This window comes from Thermothelomyces heterothallicus, assembly GCF_042370625.1.
Source record: "Thermothelomyces heterothallicus CBS 202.75 unplaced genomic scaffold P884_scaffold_2, whole genome shotgun sequence".
Lineage (NCBI taxonomy): Eukaryota > Fungi > Ascomycota > Sordariomycetes > Sordariales > Chaetomiaceae > Thermothelomyces > Thermothelomyces heterothallicus.
The window spans coordinates 457,901-474,405 of NW_027192563.1; the positions used below are offsets into that span (position 1 = coordinate 457,901).

The 16,505-nt window shown below is 57.8% G+C and overlaps 5 protein-coding genes across 5 annotated transcripts in view; all 5 read left to right on the forward strand.

Moving 5' to 3' along the window:
- The window catches only part of P884DRAFT_296517 (pyruvate carboxyltransferase-like protein), a gene marked incomplete at both ends in the record, with an annotated part of 2,325 nt that extends 1,097 nt beyond the window's left edge, over nucleotides 1–1,228 (forward strand). The window contains 2 exons of the mRNA XM_069444420.1: nucleotides 61–1,044; nucleotides 1,118–1,228. Coding sequence (XP_069300974.1) covers nucleotides 61–1,044; nucleotides 1,118–1,228 — 1,095 coding nt within the window. The remainder of the gene's footprint in view (nucleotides 1–60; nucleotides 1,045–1,117) is intronic.
- A 1,872-nt stretch (nucleotides 1,229–3,100) lies between these two features.
- P884DRAFT_266634 (armadillo-type protein) lies at nucleotides 3,101–6,095 on the forward strand (the record flags this gene model as incomplete). The annotated part of the gene is made up of 6 exons (XM_069442041.1): nucleotides 3,101–3,152; nucleotides 3,247–3,305; nucleotides 3,372–5,351; nucleotides 5,435–5,678; nucleotides 5,743–5,851; nucleotides 5,906–6,095. 6 exons carry the CDS (start codon nucleotides 3,101–3,103, stop codon nucleotides 6,093–6,095), a joined length of 2,634 nt encoding a protein of 877 aa, XP_069300975.1.
- A 2,067-nt stretch (nucleotides 6,096–8,162) lies between these two features.
- Nucleotides 8,163–11,353, forward strand: P884DRAFT_326833 (uncharacterized protein; the record flags this gene model as incomplete). Its single annotated transcript, XM_069445501.1, has 10 exons — nucleotides 8,163–8,320; nucleotides 8,505–8,594; nucleotides 8,682–9,210; nucleotides 9,275–9,397; nucleotides 9,465–9,872; nucleotides 9,931–9,998; nucleotides 10,061–10,214; nucleotides 10,277–10,334; nucleotides 10,411–10,589; nucleotides 10,667–11,353. Exons 1-10 carry the CDS (start codon nucleotides 8,187–8,189, stop codon nucleotides 11,351–11,353), a joined length of 2,430 nt encoding a protein of 809 aa, XP_069300976.1. The 5' UTR covers nucleotides 8,163–8,186.
- Nucleotides 11,354–11,893: 540 nt separating this feature from the next.
- Nucleotides 11,894–12,663, forward strand: P884DRAFT_296520 (uncharacterized protein; the record flags this gene model as incomplete). The annotated part of the gene is made up of 5 exons (XM_069444421.1): nucleotides 11,894–11,950; nucleotides 12,073–12,237; nucleotides 12,369–12,431; nucleotides 12,503–12,552; nucleotides 12,654–12,663. The coding sequence occupies 5 exons, from the start codon at nucleotides 11,894–11,896 to the stop codon at nucleotides 12,661–12,663; spliced, it is 345 nt and encodes a 114-aa protein (XP_069300977.1).
- Nucleotides 12,664–13,679: 1,016 nt separating this feature from the next.
- Nucleotides 13,680–16,139, forward strand: P884DRAFT_296521 (uncharacterized protein; the record flags this gene model as incomplete). Its single annotated transcript, XM_069444422.1, has 4 exons — nucleotides 13,680–13,691; nucleotides 13,765–13,837; nucleotides 13,914–14,665; nucleotides 14,775–16,139. The coding sequence occupies 4 exons, from the start codon at nucleotides 13,680–13,682 to the stop codon at nucleotides 16,137–16,139; spliced, it is 2,202 nt and encodes a 733-aa protein (XP_069300978.1).
- Between the last annotated feature and the right edge of the window lie 366 nt (nucleotides 16,140–16,505).

Consider the following 16,505-nt stretch of genomic DNA (forward strand, 5'->3'; position numbering starts at 1 on the left):
AACCGCCGGTTCCTCGGACATCCGGATAGGAGAGAGTTAGCTAATCTTGTCCTTCCGCAGCATCCCCACAATGACCGAGGCTGCAGCGTCGCGGCAGCCGAATTGGCTCAGATGGCCGGCGCCGACAGAGTTGAGGGTTGCCTGTTCGGTAACGGAGAGCGGACCGGCAATGTCGACCTTGTAACTCTGGCCCTGAACCTTTACACCCAGGGTATTTCGCCCAATGTCGATTTTTCCGATCTCAATAAGGTCATCCAAGTGGTGGAAGAATGCAACAAGATCGAGGTGCACCCACGTGCGCCGTACGGCGGTTCCTTGGTGGTGTGCGCTTTCAGCGGGTCGCACCAGGACGCCATCAAGAAGGGTTTCCAGGCGCGCGAGAGGGAAGGCAAGCAGTATGACGACCACTGGCAAATTCCTTACCTCCCCCTTGACCCCAAGGACATTGGGAGGGACTACCAGGCCGTCATCCGCGTCAACTCGCAAAGCGGCAAGGGCGGCGCTGCCTGGATCATCCAGCAGCATCTGCACCTCGACCTGCCTCGTGGCCTCCAGGTCGCGTTCGCCAAGGTGGTCCAGGATATGGCAGAGAAGAAGGGCCGGGAACTCCTCCCTACCGAGATCACGGACCTTTTCCGGCAAACCTACTTCCTCACCCAGAACCCTCGCTTCCACATCGTCGATTACAACATCTCGCCCGACCGGTCTTCGTCGCCGGCACCCCCAGAACCCGGCAAGACACAGGACACAACGGGCCTGAAGAGGGTGTTCGAGGGCGTTGTATCGATCGACGGCGTCGAATACAAGCTCCGCGGCCGTGGTACCGGTCCGATCTCTAGTCTGGCAAACGCCCTTCGGACGGTCGGCATTGACCTCGACGTTCACGATTACAAGGAGCATGCCGTCGGGAGGGGCCGCGACGTCAAGGCCGCGACCTATATTGAGTGCACGGCCGCAGGAACGAAGAGCAAAGTGTGGGGTGTGGGCATCCACGAGGATGTGGTCCAAAGTTCTCTGCTTGCTCTCCTCAGTGCTGCGAGCAACGTAAGTCTTCCTGTCCGCCCCGTGATCCTAAACCTTCCGTCAACTCTCTTAACTGACGTTCTTCCCCATGTAGTTTTCTCCTAGCCGGCAAGGCAGCCCCATTCTTTCCAAGTCGACCGTCAACGGGACTAACACAGTCCCTGACATTATCAACGTCCTCGAGGCAAAGGCGGATGAAATGTAGTCCGGGCGCGCTGTGTGACTTCGACCTTGCTTCCAACAATCTCGACAAAATCTGTTTCACATCTCTTGGGGGGAAAGAAAAATAACAAAAGTCACCAAAAGGGGGGGGGGGACAAAAGCAGAAATTACACTATTTGTTGCTCCTGATAGCAGGAGCGTATCTCGACTTGAATCTACAAAAAAAAGGATAGTTGCCGTGTCTTTATCCTGTTCTACAAATGACATGGCACCTTGCCCTGTGCTATATGTTGTGATACGATGCTGCTGGCTGGGTGGAGACCAAATAATCACTGACAATCACATGTACGGATGACGGATTATGGATTGCGGGTGGAGGGCTGCCACCGACAAATGAAAACGGAGGTCGAGAAGTAGGGTTAGGGTCAGGGTTATGGAGGATGTCTTGGCTTGCGTTCTGGCAAGAAGCCCACTCGAATCTTTGACCGTTTAACGACATTCGATCAAGCGAGGACTTTCCCCTGAAGTGGCGCTCAAGTTGTATGTACAAGTAGTCCCTTGCCTCCCGCCTTGACAGCTGCGAATTAGATAAGGTAATTTACTTATCAAGTCCCTTCCTCCTGCCCATTGCCCGTTCATATGAAAAATTTCGGGCTGCCAGGCTGTTCCGCCAAAGGCCCATTGCATATAAATCTTGAAGAAATTCCGGGAAACCTCTAGACAAGCGAACAAGGGAACAAGTGGCGTTTGCTGCAAGCCACCCGAGAGGTATGCCGGTGGCCCGTTCGGGAATCTGTATTGTATGGTATATACTCCGTAGTATATACCACAGTAGGTCGGTTTTGCTAAAAACACGACGGCGGTGCAGGTTTCTGTTTGCTGCCCAGGCTCCACAACGGGGCGAAGCTTGCCCCTCGCCCGAAGCCAGAGCGAAGAATTTTGGTGTTGTCGCACGCACTGCGATCAATCGCCGTCAAGGAACGTGTGATGTTCGCAGTGTATACTTTACGGAGGGATAGATGAGACAGGAAACATCTGTTAAACTCTTCGGCTTGTGTCTGGGTGACCGATTCCCTTGGATCTCGACCAGTCGGGCCCCCATTCCGGCTGCATCCGCGCGGGGCGACCATACATGAGTCCGTTGGTAGCCCTACAGATGCGCACTGTGCCATGAAGGGGTTGGACACTAAAGTGTTCACTGCGAACCGGTAGGACTGGCTGGATCGTACAGTGTGGATATGGAACCGAATCACCACTCTCTGGTTTTTACGGGGCCGCTGCCCTTGCTCGCCAAAACCGACACTGGACCCCCTCGTCAACTCCGCATCATCTACTTGGCCTTCAAAGACCGCCTTTTTGGCTGCTGCTTGTGACTCGTTCTCGAAACTCAGCAAAGGGAACTCCTCCTGCACCCCGGTCTGTGTCGCCCCGTGCAGATCTCCTCTCTGTCTCCTTCGATACGCTCCTTTTGGCGGCAACGCTTTTATTCTAATTCAGCAACGCAAGCGTTTCTCGGCACCTGCTATCTTAGTGTAGTGTAGGTATTCGTGTGGCATTGGCGGCATCCACACTGGATCTTCGATTGTTGACAACAAAAAATTTGAACAAAACAACAGACCCGCATACGTCAACTCCGGCTGAACCTTCGGCACGTCCGAAATCCTCCATCTTTCAGGCGGCCCCCGACATCCTTTCTGTCCAAAAACACCTCGACGTGTTTTTGCTCAACCGCTGCCCCAAGGCCAGGCCAGGCCTCCCGATACCGTTGTGGATCCCCACGATCCCCGCCTGTGTCCCGCGCAAACTTTAGCTGCAAACAGCGTCGTCCTTCTCCCTAGCAACGCTTCTTCTCTCACTTTCGCAGCCCCCGCTTTCCGTCACCTCGACTTCTGGCCGCAGCATCCGGACCGCAACCATGGAAGGCGCACCAGACATCAACACGGTTCTCACCAACTCGCTGAGTCCTGGTTAGTGTACCCAGTTCCAATAAACCTTCGGTCGCTGCAAACGCTGTGCCGAGACCCTGAAGTTGGAACGTTCCCCTTGCTGACCGTCACGCAGACGCGACTCTGCGCAATGCCGCCGAGCAGCAACTTATCCATGCCGCCGAGACAAACTTTGTAAGACGGCCTTGACATGCCCCATTGGTTGCGAGTCACCTTTGCTTACATTGTCTGGGGCTTTAGTCGCAATACCTCCTCACACTCGTCCAAGCCCTCGCGAATGAGAGCACTGAGGGCCACATTCGCGCCGCGGCAGGTATCGCCTTGAAGAACGCCTTTAGTGCACGCGAGTTTGCCAGGCAAGCCGAACTACAACAAAAATGGCTCGATCAGACCGATCAAGAGACCAAAACGCGCATCAAGCAGCTGGCCTTGGAGACGCTATCATCCACCAATGCCCAGGCCGGTCAGGCGACGGCCCAGGTCGTCGCCGCGATTGCCGCGATCGAGCTCCCCCGTAACCAGTGGCCCGAACTCATGCACGCGCTCGTGCGGAACGTCAGCGAGGGCTCTCAACATCAGAAGCAGGCCTCCCTGACCACGATCGGTTTCATTTGCGAGAGCCAAGAGCCGGAGCTTAGAGCCAGCTTGGTCGCCCATTCCAACGCTATCTTGACGGCCGTTGTACAGGGGGCGCGCAAGGAGGAGCCCAACAACGAGGTTCGCCTCGCTGCTATTACCGCCCTCGGCGACTCGCTCGAGTTCGTAGGCAACAACTTCAAACACGAGGGGGAGCGCAACTACATCATGCAGGTGGTCTGCGAAGCCACGCAGGCCGAGGATTCTCGGATACAACAGGGTGCATTTGGCTGCCTGAACCGCATCATGGCCCTCTATTACGAGAATATGAGGTTCTACATGGAGAAGGCTCTCTTCGGGCTCACAATTCTGGGAATGAAGAGCGACGATGAGGACGTAGCCAAGCTTGCGGTCGAGTTCTGGAGCACAGTGTGCGAAGAGGAGATCGCTATTGAAGACGACAACGCCCAAGTTGAGAGCTCCGATCAGATGCGACCCTTCTACAACTTCAGTCGCGTCGCCACAAACGAAGTCGTTCCAGTCCTGCTCGGTCTCCTCACCAAGCAGGACGAGGATGCCACGGATGACGAGTACAACATTTCGCGGGCGGCTTATCAGTGTCTTCAGCTCTACGCTCAGGCGGTCGGTGCAGCAATCATCCAACCCGTCATTCAGTTCGTGGAGGCCAATCTGCGTCATGAGGACTGGCATAACAGGGACGCGGCCGTCTCTGCGTTCGGCGCCATCATGGACGGTCCCGAGGAGAAGCTGCTGGATCCCATTGTGAAGTCGGGCATTCAACCTCTGATCAGCATGATGGAGGATCCCTCTGTTCACGTTCGAGATTCCACTGCCTATGCTCTCGGCCGGATCACTGAGGCTTGCTCCGAGGCTATCGACCCAGAGCAGCACCTCGAACCCCTGATCCGCTCGCTCTTCAACGGGCTGATGAACAACCCCAAGATGGCCGCCTCGTGCTGCTGGGCCCTGATGAATGTTGCCGAGCGGTTTGCCGGCGAGCCGGGAGCTGCCCAGAACCCTCTGACGCCGCACTTCAACCAGAGCGTGAGCAACCTGCTGACGGTCACCGGGAGGATGGATTGCGAGCCCGCGGTACGGACTGCGGCATACGAGGTTCTGAACGTTTTTGTGCAGACCGCCGCCAATGACAGCCTCAGCGCCATTGCGTCCCTTTCCACCGTCGCTCTCCAGCGCCTAGAGGAGACCCTCCCTCTGCAACAGCAGGTTGTCAGCGTCGAGGATAGGATCATCCTCGAGGACATGCAGACAAGTCTCTGCACCGTCCTGCAGGCCACCGTTCAGCGGTTGGACAAGGAGATTGCTCCTCAAGGCGACAGGATCATGCAGATTCTTCTGCAGATTCTGAGCACCGTCGGAAGCAAGTCTAGCGTTCCGGAGTCGGTTTTTGCCGCCATCAGCAGCCTTGCCAATGCCATGGAGGAAGACTTTGTGAAGTACATGGAGGCCTTCACTCCATTCCTCTACAACGCCCTGGCCAACCAGGAAGAACCAAGTCTCTGCTCAATGGCCATTGGCCTTGTGAGCGATATCACGCGCGCTTTGGGAGAGCGCAGCCAACCGTACTGCGACAATTTCATGAACTATCTCTTGAGCAATCTTAGGGTTCGTTGCCGTGTTTTTTTTTTGTCCTGTCCCAGCTTTTCTCTCAGAAATGGATCGCTAACGCACCTTGTTCTTGCCTCCAGAGCACGGCTCTTGCCAACCAGTTCAAACCGGCCATTCTCCAGTGCTTCGGAGATATTGCTAGCGCTATCGGCGGCCATTTTGAGACCTACCTCACCGTTGTGGCCCAGGTGTTGCAGCAGGCCGCCACTATCACCGCTGGCGCCGACGTCTCCTACGAGATGTACGACTATATCATCGCCTTGCGCGAAGGCATCATGGATGCCTGGGGTGGTATCATCGGTGCAATGAAGACAAGTAACAAGAGTAAGTACTCTCGTACAGTGGATCTTTTGACCTCCATTTTACTCTGCTAACGCGACTACTACAGCCGCCATTCTTCAACCTTTTGTGCCATCTATTTTCGAGCTGCTTAACGCTATCGCCAATGATGTTAACCGCAGCGAGGCGTTGATGCGGTCATCCATGGGTGTTATTGGGTAATTGTTTTCCAGCCCGTCAGCAATACATCTCTGATGACTAATTTTCAACAGCGACCTGGCAGACGCGTACCCCAACGGCCAGCTGGCCGACGCGTTCCGCCAAGATTGGGTTACGGCGATGATCAAGGAGACTCGATCGAACCGGGAGTTCCAATCTCGTACCATCGAGACTGCTCGCTGGGCCCGTGAGCAGGTCAAGCGGCAAATTGGCGGAACGCAGACAGTCATGCAGCAAACATGAGAGATGCAAAGCTCGGCTTACACGACACCCTTCCCTGCTTGGCTGCCGACGCCCGCCTTGGGTCCTCCAACAAGCATCGGTCGCCATCTCCCTGGCATGATTCCGCACTGGTCCTGCCTGGGGACGCACGCCGGTACCAGTCCCGCCCTTCACGCAACATACACCCGCGAATGATGGCATGGCATGGAACGGCACGACACATGACACAGCACCAGGATGCACAGATAATGTGTATATAGACCCCTACCACCACACCCTTCAATCCCACACCATACCCCTAGAAGTCACTTCACCATTCCCCATTACTTGCTGCGGTTGCTAGCAATTTTTTTTCCCCTCAAATTCCTTTTTTATGCGGTCATATCGGGATGAGGATAGAGAGCGATTACATGTACTGTTCCACGCTTCTAGGATGTAGAGGCTTGGGGCAAAAAGCACCGTCATGTAGACCTTTGAAACGGATTATTACCCTGAAGTGGAGGCGATGCGGAATTGTGCCGAGCTGACTTGCGTAATCCCGATCAAGCAAACGTCGATCTGGATCTGTAAGGAAGGGGGGTTGAGTGATGGGAGGGGCAAAGACACAAAAACATATGAGTGAGTGCCCTCAAATACAACGGCGTCGTTGCGACCGTGCGCAAGAAGATGGAGAACCCGTTACTTGTGGACGCCGGAATCCGTCTTGTGCTACTCACCAGCTTTTTATTCGCGTCTCCCAGTCCGAACTCGCGTACCATGATAGAGTGGCAGTCTGATTCCCCTGCGACCCGTGATCTCCATTATTGTATTCTCGGGAGAGTACGAATGTATGCAGGACCTCGTTGACTTCGCCGCCTGCTCCATGCATGAAGTAGATAGAGGACAAGCATGGGTTGGACTGTTTGGACGGGAGATGTCTGCCCTTGTTGAGTGGTCCACGACGCGGCCAAGGCGGCTCTGACGAGAGGCATCGTTTCAGAGGTGAAGAAAACGCTGTTCGGCTGCTTGCGGTCATGCCGAGTGAAGGCTACGAATTCAGCAAGCCGCTGAGCAGGGCGACGCAGAGCACGGAATACGATTCCGAAGAGGTATTATGTAGCGTATGTATGTACGGTCTAGGCTTTCGCTCCCTCTGTTTTTCTGGATATCGATGCATTGAATTGTTAAACTTATACGAAGTATGGTTCTCGTCGACGCTGTGCCTCAAGTGCAACCTCCTGGTTCGCTCCCCATCCCCAGAAGGAGACGTCGATCTACACCGCTCGAGTTCGGGGGCAGAGAGTGGCGGGGATGTCATTGAGGTAAATAATGAACGGGTCGCTGAACGGATGGGCGCATCTTAAAAAAGATGGAACGGTGCTCTGAAGATTTCTTTCATCTGGAGGGGAAAACTCCATGGGTTCTTCGAAGAATATCACATATGTGGCTCCTTCTCGAAGCTTGTCTAGTGTACCGTACTACATGTAACGTTAAAAAAAAAGAGTTTCTGTAGTGTAGGTACGTATCCAGTGCTCCAATACTATGTAGTATATGTACATGTATAGAAGTACTCCTCCATATATGCGGTACGTACAATAAATATACTACGCTAATTACATGCTAGGATTGATTGCGGCAGGCGATTTCTTGGCTCCAAGTTGTGCGGCACGGCACGATAATCTCAAACTCAAATGCCAAAGCCCACCCGGCTCAGATTCTGCTCTGAAAAAGGGAGAGGTGCTCCTGCCGCGCGAGACAAGGGGGTCTCGTGTCAATTGAATCGCCGGCGGCCGGCAACAGTTTCCCCACCTTCCTGCTGCCCGTTGACAGCGCCGCCAGCGGAAGCGGCTTGCCTGCCCGTGCTGGCAACTGAAACGGACCCAGACCCCGCGACTTGGGCCCCCGAAACTGCCCTGCCTGCCTGCCTGCCGGCAACACGCCAAACCAGCCCCACCCGATCGCGACGGCGGCCCTTCCGGCGGGAAGACGCTGCGGAGGTCGAGAAGGCGGGTGGAGCACTGGACTCCCGATCCGAAACGCAACGAAACGCAATCAACTACCAGTGGGAGGGACTTGTCTTTCCTTTTCCCTGTCCTTTTTTCGACGGAGAAGGTGGGGGGTTTTAGTCTCGGGATGGAGCCGCCCGCCGCACCGTCGATGGTGCCGCCGCCTCCCCCGGAGATGGGCCCCGGACAGGTTCAAGTTCAGCCCGCAGGGGGGCAGCCCGCCACCGTCGTTCGGCGGAGAGCCCCTATCGCCTGCCGAAGGTGCGTGCCCGTCTGTTCAGTTGCAGGTCAAGGCGGGATTCGGCGCCCGGCGACTGCTGCTGACTGGACTTGTTTTGCCCCCAATATATTCGCCGGGCTTCTCTCTCTCTGCCTTTATGCTTTTCTTTCTCAATGTCTTCTGTATCTGTAGCTGAGAGGGGTTGGGTCTGACATGCAATGCTAGATGTCGTCGTATGAGGAGCAAGTGTATTCATGAAAAAGCGAAGCCACCGTGTCGGGCTTGTGTCGATGCGGGTCTTGCACCTAGCGAATGGTGAGGACGCCGCCCGCCCACGGATCCAGTGCTGCATCTTTCACGCCTCTTGCGTAGCCCGTGCTGATGCCACGCTCTCTCTCAAAGCATCTTTCCGGTACGCGGCCAGCCTGACCAGGACCGTGAGTACCGCCATCCCCGGGCGAGGGCCGAGAAGAGCAAGAAGCGGGACGACACCAAGGCCCGCCGCGAGGGCCGGGACGGCGCGGCCCCGCTACGTTCGAGCCTCCCGATGCCCTCTGGCCTGGCCAAGGTTGCTGACGAGTGGGACCTCCTACCCCCGCTACCCGAGATCCTCGAATCCGTCAACCAGTTCACGCGCCACTACTTCCAGCTCGGCTTCATCCCGAAGCAGCTGTTTCCCGAGCGGCTCCGGACCCAGCATCGATCCGTCAGCGTCTTCTTTCTCCTCGGCATCCTCAGTGTCTCGGCGCGCTTGACGCCCGCATTGGTCGAGCGGTTCGGAAGTGCTGTGAGCGCTTCCGAGGCCTTCATGGAGCGCGCCTCGGCCCTGGCGCAGAACGAGCTGTACAGAGAGCCGACCCTGGAGCGGTGTCAGGCTTTCTATCTCCTGAGCATCGCGCAGCAGGGAAGTGGGTTGAAGCACAAGAGTTCCGTTAGTCATGCCCACTCTCTCCCCCGTACGGGCTTTGCGCCATTCGTCTTCTGACAAGGACAAGATCAACATGGCGGTTGCGATGCGGATGGCCACCCTGATGCAGCTGCATAGGGAGGAGACGTATGTGATAGCGAACCCGACACGAGATCTCATCATACGAGCCGAATCTGCACGGAGGACCTTGGTACGTTGGAACCCCGAACGTTGAGATGGGGTGTGACACCCATCACGGGGCTGACGCTTTGTTACAGTGGATGCTGCACAGCCAGGACAACCTGCACTCCGGCCCGCAGTCCCCCGTGTTGTTGTCGGCGAGCGACATCACGGCGCTGCTTCCGAGCAACGAGACTGACTTTGCCAATGCTCGAGAACCGAATTCGAGAGCGGCCCTCGAGGGCACTCCTCCCGCCCTGGAGAACCCTGCTCTAGTTGCCGACCAAGGGAGGTCGCTCTTTGCAGCCCTCATCCAAGTACACAATTACTGGGGCGCCATCTATCGGCGAGCCGTCAACAACAATCGTAGCCCCCGGCCTTGGGAGCAGGATAGCGAATACGCTCAGATGGAACGGCGGCTTGCGGAATGGGAGGACGGCCTCCCAAACGACTATCGATGGAGCAGTCTGCTTCTAAAGGGGTACAGACAGGAAGGTCTGGACCTGGTATGTCATGCCTCCTAGGGGCTTGCCCCGAGCCCAGCCGTGGCTAACTTCCGGGCAGGGATATATGGGAGTGACGATGACCACGCGCCTATGCAACATCGTTATTCGCAAACCATATCTAGATGAGTAGGTGAAATGCTCTCTCATTAGGTGTATCATCTGTTAACTGAAGGGCCATTCAATAACAGGATGATATCCCGTGACCAGTCGGATCCTGAACTGAGAGCCTTCTGGACCGAGATGGCACGCAAGCTCTTCTGGAACGTAAGCATGCTCTATGAGCAGATTGAGACTCACTACGCCGAAAGATCTCCAGAAGACGGCCCCGGCGCGCAGATGGCGGTGAGCATGACTACATGGCGGAGTTACAGCTGCGCCCGGAAACTGACGTCGATCCTCTGCAGGCGTTTTGTTTCTACACCTGTGGCTTCTTGGCTTGCTATCCCTGCAAGTTCCCAAACAGTAAGATTCATATGTGCTAGAGAATATATCCAACCCGCCGCCCCTTTCGGAGGAGTACTGACGGCCCGGTCTCAAGTCTGCCCTGACCCGTCGATCGCGCGCAATACCCCCGTGATGGTCCAGCGTATCCTCAGCATCCTCGCAGAAAGCAAGAAGATATGGCCTCTTGCCTCTCGGTGGTACGACCATCTGGAGAAGTTCTACAACTCTCGGAATGCAGTGGCTGCCGGGGCGGAGGGCAGCATGGCCGACAGCGTGAGTATCCTAGTCCCCCTCCTCCGATATTCAAGGGTGTTTTTAAAACCTGATCATAACACTCATAAAACTCGCAGAGAGAACCGATCCCTCACGTCTTACATCCGAGCCCCAATCGCCCCGCTGTCAAGCCCATCCGACCTCGGATCGTGGCTCCAGCCCCTGACGAGCAGACCGGCGTCCTGGCTCAGAACCCTGGCACGAATACGGCGATGCTCACCCTCCAACAACACCTGCCTGCACAGGCGACCTACACCGACCCTAGCATACGCCTCTCGGGTCCCCGACCGCAGACGCCACCCACTCTGGCGCCGCAGCAACAACAAGAACAGCAGCGACAGCAGCAGCAGCAGCAGCAGCAGCAGCAGCAGCAGCAGCAAGCATTAGTTATCCCTCAGGGACAAGTGCCGCCGGCGCCGGCGCCGGTCGCGGGAGCTGTTCCCAGGCCTACCACCGACGGGCTCGGCCTCCTGCTCGAGGCTTTCGACACTCACCAGACAGCGGCCGCCCCAGCGCAGGGCGTGCCGGAGACGAACGCGGCACCAGGGGCCCCGCCGCCGCCGCCGCCGGGGACCATCTACGATCCGCAGGCGGCGCCGCAGCAGTACTTGGTGCACCCGCAGCCGGCGCTGGCTATCAACGACGGGTACGAGCACGAGCTAGGGTACTACGTGTCCGACGGGGTGCCGCCGGCGGCGATGCGCCAGCCGCAGCAGCCGCAGCAGCCGGGCTGGGCCGGCGGGGGGGATATGTATGGATATTGAAGAGGGAGGGCGTCGTCGTCGGGTCTCTTTTTTTTTTCTTTTATTTTTTATTATTATTTTTTATGGTGTAATTACCGTTAATACGGGGAGGTTAGGGTGTTAATTTTCTGTTTGTCTCAGCGGGAGGTTGTTCTTTTTAATGGGGATTGGGAAAGGGCGCGGTCTGGAGCCATTTGTTGGTTGGAAGGGATCGGGAAAAATCACCTTGACAACTCTGTTTATTAGTTATCGACGAACGCAAGCGTTCTGTGTCGGTCAAGCGATGATTATATCCGTATTTCACTACGAGAACACGCGGAGGCAGTCCCTCATTATGCATTTATCGAAGTCTTACTGGATCTTGGCATCCCGATAAGCCGCCCTTATCTCCGGTAGTTATTCCGACCTTCGCATTCTAGGTGGGCAACTTTCGTCATCGCCAACACCCGCCCGGCAAGCCAGCCCTTCTTCCGAGGACCACGTCAAAGCTTTTTCCGATTTTTTATTCTTCTCTAATTTTTTTCTTATTCCGAGTCAACTGCTGGGAATTGTTAGTTAGCCATGACTGCCGTCCAGGCAGCCGCAAAGCCCGAGTCGGCGAAAACGGTGCTCTCGCTAGTACGTTTCCTCGCTCTCCCTCCCTCCTCTGCAGCACCTTGAAAGCCCCAGGAATGTTTTGGTTTTCAGTCTGGTGCTGACCGGAAACCCGCGCGTTCGCGCCTGGGCCGCCGCGTTTGCAGTACCGACAGCTCCTCCGCCAGGGGAACCAGTTCACGGCCTACAACTTCCGCGAGTACGCCCGGCGCCGCACGAGAGACGCCTTCCGGGAAAACAAGAACGTCGAGGACCCCCGGCGGATACAGGAGCTCGTGCAAAAGGGGCTGGAGCAATTGCAGATGCTGAAGGTGCGCACCCCCCGTCCGCCGCTGGCTGAAAACTTTGGAGTGCTCGGACGGGATTGTTTGCGTCTCCCTAATAATGATGGGCGTTCGGTTCACGGATCGTGCTGACGAAGGCGGCTGCCCCTTGGTAACAGCGCCAGACAATGATTAGCCAATTCTATCAGCTGGACCGGCTCGTGGTGGAAGGAGGGATATCGGTATGTCGCGCACATGTCTTGTGAGCAAAGGGGAGGGAAAAGGTTGGAAGGCTGACTCTCCTCGCGCGTAGGGCAAGGACCGACCGGGTCACGGCGAGACCGTGAGGCAGAAGGATACTGGGTGAGTTGGATCCAACCAAAACCCCCCTTCCCTTTTCGGCGAGCGTGGTGATGGGAGTCTTTTTGGGACGAAGCCATCGCTGACCAAAGTTACGCTCGCAGCTGGGATTGAGCTTTTTCCTTCCCCCGACCGCGAGAGCTTTTCCCACTAGGGCTATCATGAGATATCTTAGCGTCAGGTATCCGGCGGCTGCTGGTGTGTGTACATTAGCTTCTGAGAGCAGCATGGCCGTTCTTGCGGCAAGTCTGGGCACGGCGCAAATTGTCGCTCTGGGCAGACGCTTGTAGGAACGAAATTTAGAGTCTGGAGTTGGGGCGCTTCGGCAGGACAGGGCACGCGCTCGTTGCAGGAAAAGAGTCAGCCACCCCCTTCAATCTGTCTCTTGAAGAATCCTGTGCCCCTTTTGCTCTCTCTCTCTCTCTCTCTGTTCTCTCTTGTTGAGCTCAAACAGTTTCTGTCAGCGGTTGGACATCGTTTTGAGCATAGTCTGCTTTGATGCACATCTCATCAATGCGGATACGGTTGGAGCGAAGTATCTCTTTAAGCGAGGTCTTGAGTGTGGTCTCGAACGCGCGTTGCGACGTGCACCAAGAATTCCGGCCTCTAATAAAATAACCACGGCAGCAGTGGTTTTACTTACCTTCTACGATTGATGTTTGTTGTATGTACTGTACGCGCACACCTAAGAGCGGAGTACACATGGCAGAGGGCGAATAAGTTACACTGTCTGTCCCGGTGCTCTGTATCGATCGGGTTGATGCTCGCCTGAAGGTACCCACTTCCTCCGCAATTGGTCTCATTGCAACACTGTTTCCGCCTTCGCGCTTCTGCTGTCGCAAGCTCGTCGCGCCGCACCCCAATATCGCCCCATCGGTCCTTGAAGCCATTGGCCTTGGTACCACCATCAACAATAGGTTACTCCGGTACCCGGCGCGTCTTTCCTTCGCCTACGTCCCTTGAGTCCGAGCTGCGTGTGTGAGCGAAGGCGTCCAAGGTCGCCCGAGGTCGCGCAAGTTCTACTACGATCGACTCGCGCCCTTCCGTCGGCTTCTCGGGTGTGGCAGGACAGGAGCCTGAACAAGGACTCGGCGCCCGCGCCCGCGCCCGCTCACGGTGTCGCAATCGCAATGCAGCGGTCGGTATGTGTTGCAAACGGCCCCACAGCCCGGATCGCAGTCATGACCATAATAAGCTGACAGCGCATCGCGCCAGCAGCAACTTCGAACGGCGACCCAGACTCGCAGGAGCGCCCGCTCTGGCTTCCCGGAACCGGACGACTTCGAAGGTGCGTCGCGGTGCCCAGTCGCTGCTGGAAGAGCCTGGGAATCTCAACTAACCCACCACCTTCTCCGCGGATGCAGGTCTTCCCGTGCGACAATGGCGCCAGGAATGGGTGCACGTTGCGCCTTCGCCGCCGCAGGAGATGACCCAGCAGGGCGACCGCTGGGCGGTTGAGCTCCCGTACGGCATGCCGAGAGAATCCCATCTCCTCCCGCCACACAGCCAGGAACTGCTTCGTGCCGCGAGATCGGGTCGGCTATACAAGCGCCCCGCGCCCGTCGAAGAGGAGGAGCCCGATGCCGATATCGACCCGGTCAAGGGCGACAAGAAAGACTGGGACCCGCCCAACGACGGGTACGTCGTCAAGATGTGGAAGCAGGTACCGCGCAATGCCGAGGTGCCCACCATATCCCACCTGGCGAAGCGCCACAAGAACACAGTCACGCTCGCCTCCAAGACGGTAGCTCCCCAGGCCGCGGGGCCCACCGTCATCCGTGCTACCGTTCGCCGCATCGACGCCGCCGGCAACCCCTACGAACAGACCGTCACCCTTACCGAGGGGCAGCAAGTCGACGGCGAAATCATCTCCACCAGTGTCGTGCCGGCGCCCGCGGCAACACAGACAGAGCCACCCGCCCAACAGGCGACACCAGTCCGGAGACGCCCTCCGCCTCCGAAACGAAAGGCCAAGGGGCCCGGGCGCGGCCGCAGGAAGGGAAAGCTGCCCTTACCCCTGCCCGCGACCAGGTCACAGGCGGCTGCTGCTGCTGCTGCTGCTGCCGCCGCCGCCGCCGCCGCCGCCGACGGCGCGCCGTCTGTCGACCCCGAAACTGTAGGTGTTGACGTGATCACGTCCTTATTCGTTCCATCGCGAGCACTTCATTGTTCCCACTCCTTTTTCAGCTGAGTTAATTATTGACCACACCATGTTTTCTTTACAGGGACTCAAGGTCGAGGACACCGAAGACAGCACAAATCAGGATAGCGAGATGGTCGACGTCTCGGGCGTGCCGTCCGAAGACGAAGGAGAGGGTGGCGAGGGCGAGGAAGAAGAGGAGGGAGACGAGGAGGCCGGAGATGACGAAGTGGCAGAGGCGTCGAACGCCGACGAGCCCGGCGTTGAAGACCGCGGTCAAGAGACCGAGGACTCGGAGATGTCGGAAGCCATCCAATCGGGTTCCGTTGAGGAGCCCGTCGAGCCCCGTCCGAAGGCGGAGGAGCCGGATGACGGTACCGTATCCAAAGCCCGCCTCCAGCCACCGAGCCTGGCCAACCTCGGTTCATCCGCCTCGTCCAAGATTGAAGGCAGCCCTCTGAAGAACGTCATGGTTGTTTCACCCACCGAGCCGTCACCAGACATGTCCCCCACCCCGAGCGCATCCTTGGCGGCCACGAATCACCCGGAAGCGCAATCGCAGACGAAGTCGGGGGACGGCGCTGCTAACCAGGCACCCGCAAGCGAGGTAACGACTCAGGGGATCCTCCCGTCGCTCAGGGACCATGTTGTCCCCTCGCATGCCGGCAGCCAGGGCCCGGCGGCCGCGGCAACGCAGCCAACCGAGCCTTCCCCGCCAGCTCCCTCCGAAGACCAACCGGAACCAATGGCCACAGACGACGCGCCAGGTCACTCTCACGCATCCACTGAGCCCCAGCCTGTGTCTACCATAGACGCCACCAAACAGCCGTCGTCGCCGCCCGCCGCCGAGCCAGCAGCCCCAGGCGAAGAACAGGAACAGGGCGAAGAAGCGTCAGCACCTCCCAACTCGAACCCCCAGTCGACAGCCTCCCCGGTTGTGACCCCAACAGCAGCAGGACCAACAGAAACAGCAGCAGCACCAGCAGCAGCAGCAGCAGCAGCAACCGGGGCAACGCCTCCACCGGCAGCGGCGGCACCCGCACCAGCAACCGGGCCAGACGACGAAGAGGACGGCCTGAACCTCCTCGGCAGCCTGGAACGGGAGCTCGATCGGCAGCAGGAAGGTATAGGCATAGGCAGCGACAGCGGCAGCGGCAGCGGCAGCGGCAGCGGAGAAGACGAGGCCGGCGGGAACGGCGATGGCGGCGCCTCCGATGCCCCTGGTGCGGCCAAGACGGCGGAGGCCGAACCCGAGCCCCAGCCGCAGCCGGAGCCGGAACCAGGGAGCGCAGGTGCTGCCGCCGGCGGAGCTGAAGGCGCCGGAGGAGGAGGTGGCAACGGCGGCAGCGGCGGCGGCGAAGATGGAGGTGGTGATGGAGATGGCGCCGTCGGTCAAGGTAGTGGCGAGGACGGCGACGGCCGTGCCGCTGCCGCTGCTGCTGTCTCTTAGGAGGACGCTGCGCCCGATGATTCGTCGTCGTAGTCGTCGTCGTTGTCGCTGTCGTTGTCGTTGGCAGCAGCCGCGGCGGCGGCGGCGGCGGCTGTAGGGAGATGATAGATGGGCACGCACAGATCCAGATCCGCGGGCATTGTACTTGGCCCCCTAGGTTGTGACAGTAATGCTGTTCTGTCCTGTCTTTACAATACACAAGGCCGGTGAGAGTGAGGATGCGGGAGCCCCGTCAGTGCCCGTGTTAGTCGCAACCCCCCCCCCCCTTTTTTTTTTTTATTGTTATTCTCATAACCGACGAGGGCTTAGGGGGGTTCAGTCCTATCAGTCTCGATACTGGGTCATCAGCTTCCCGTGGGCTGGGTA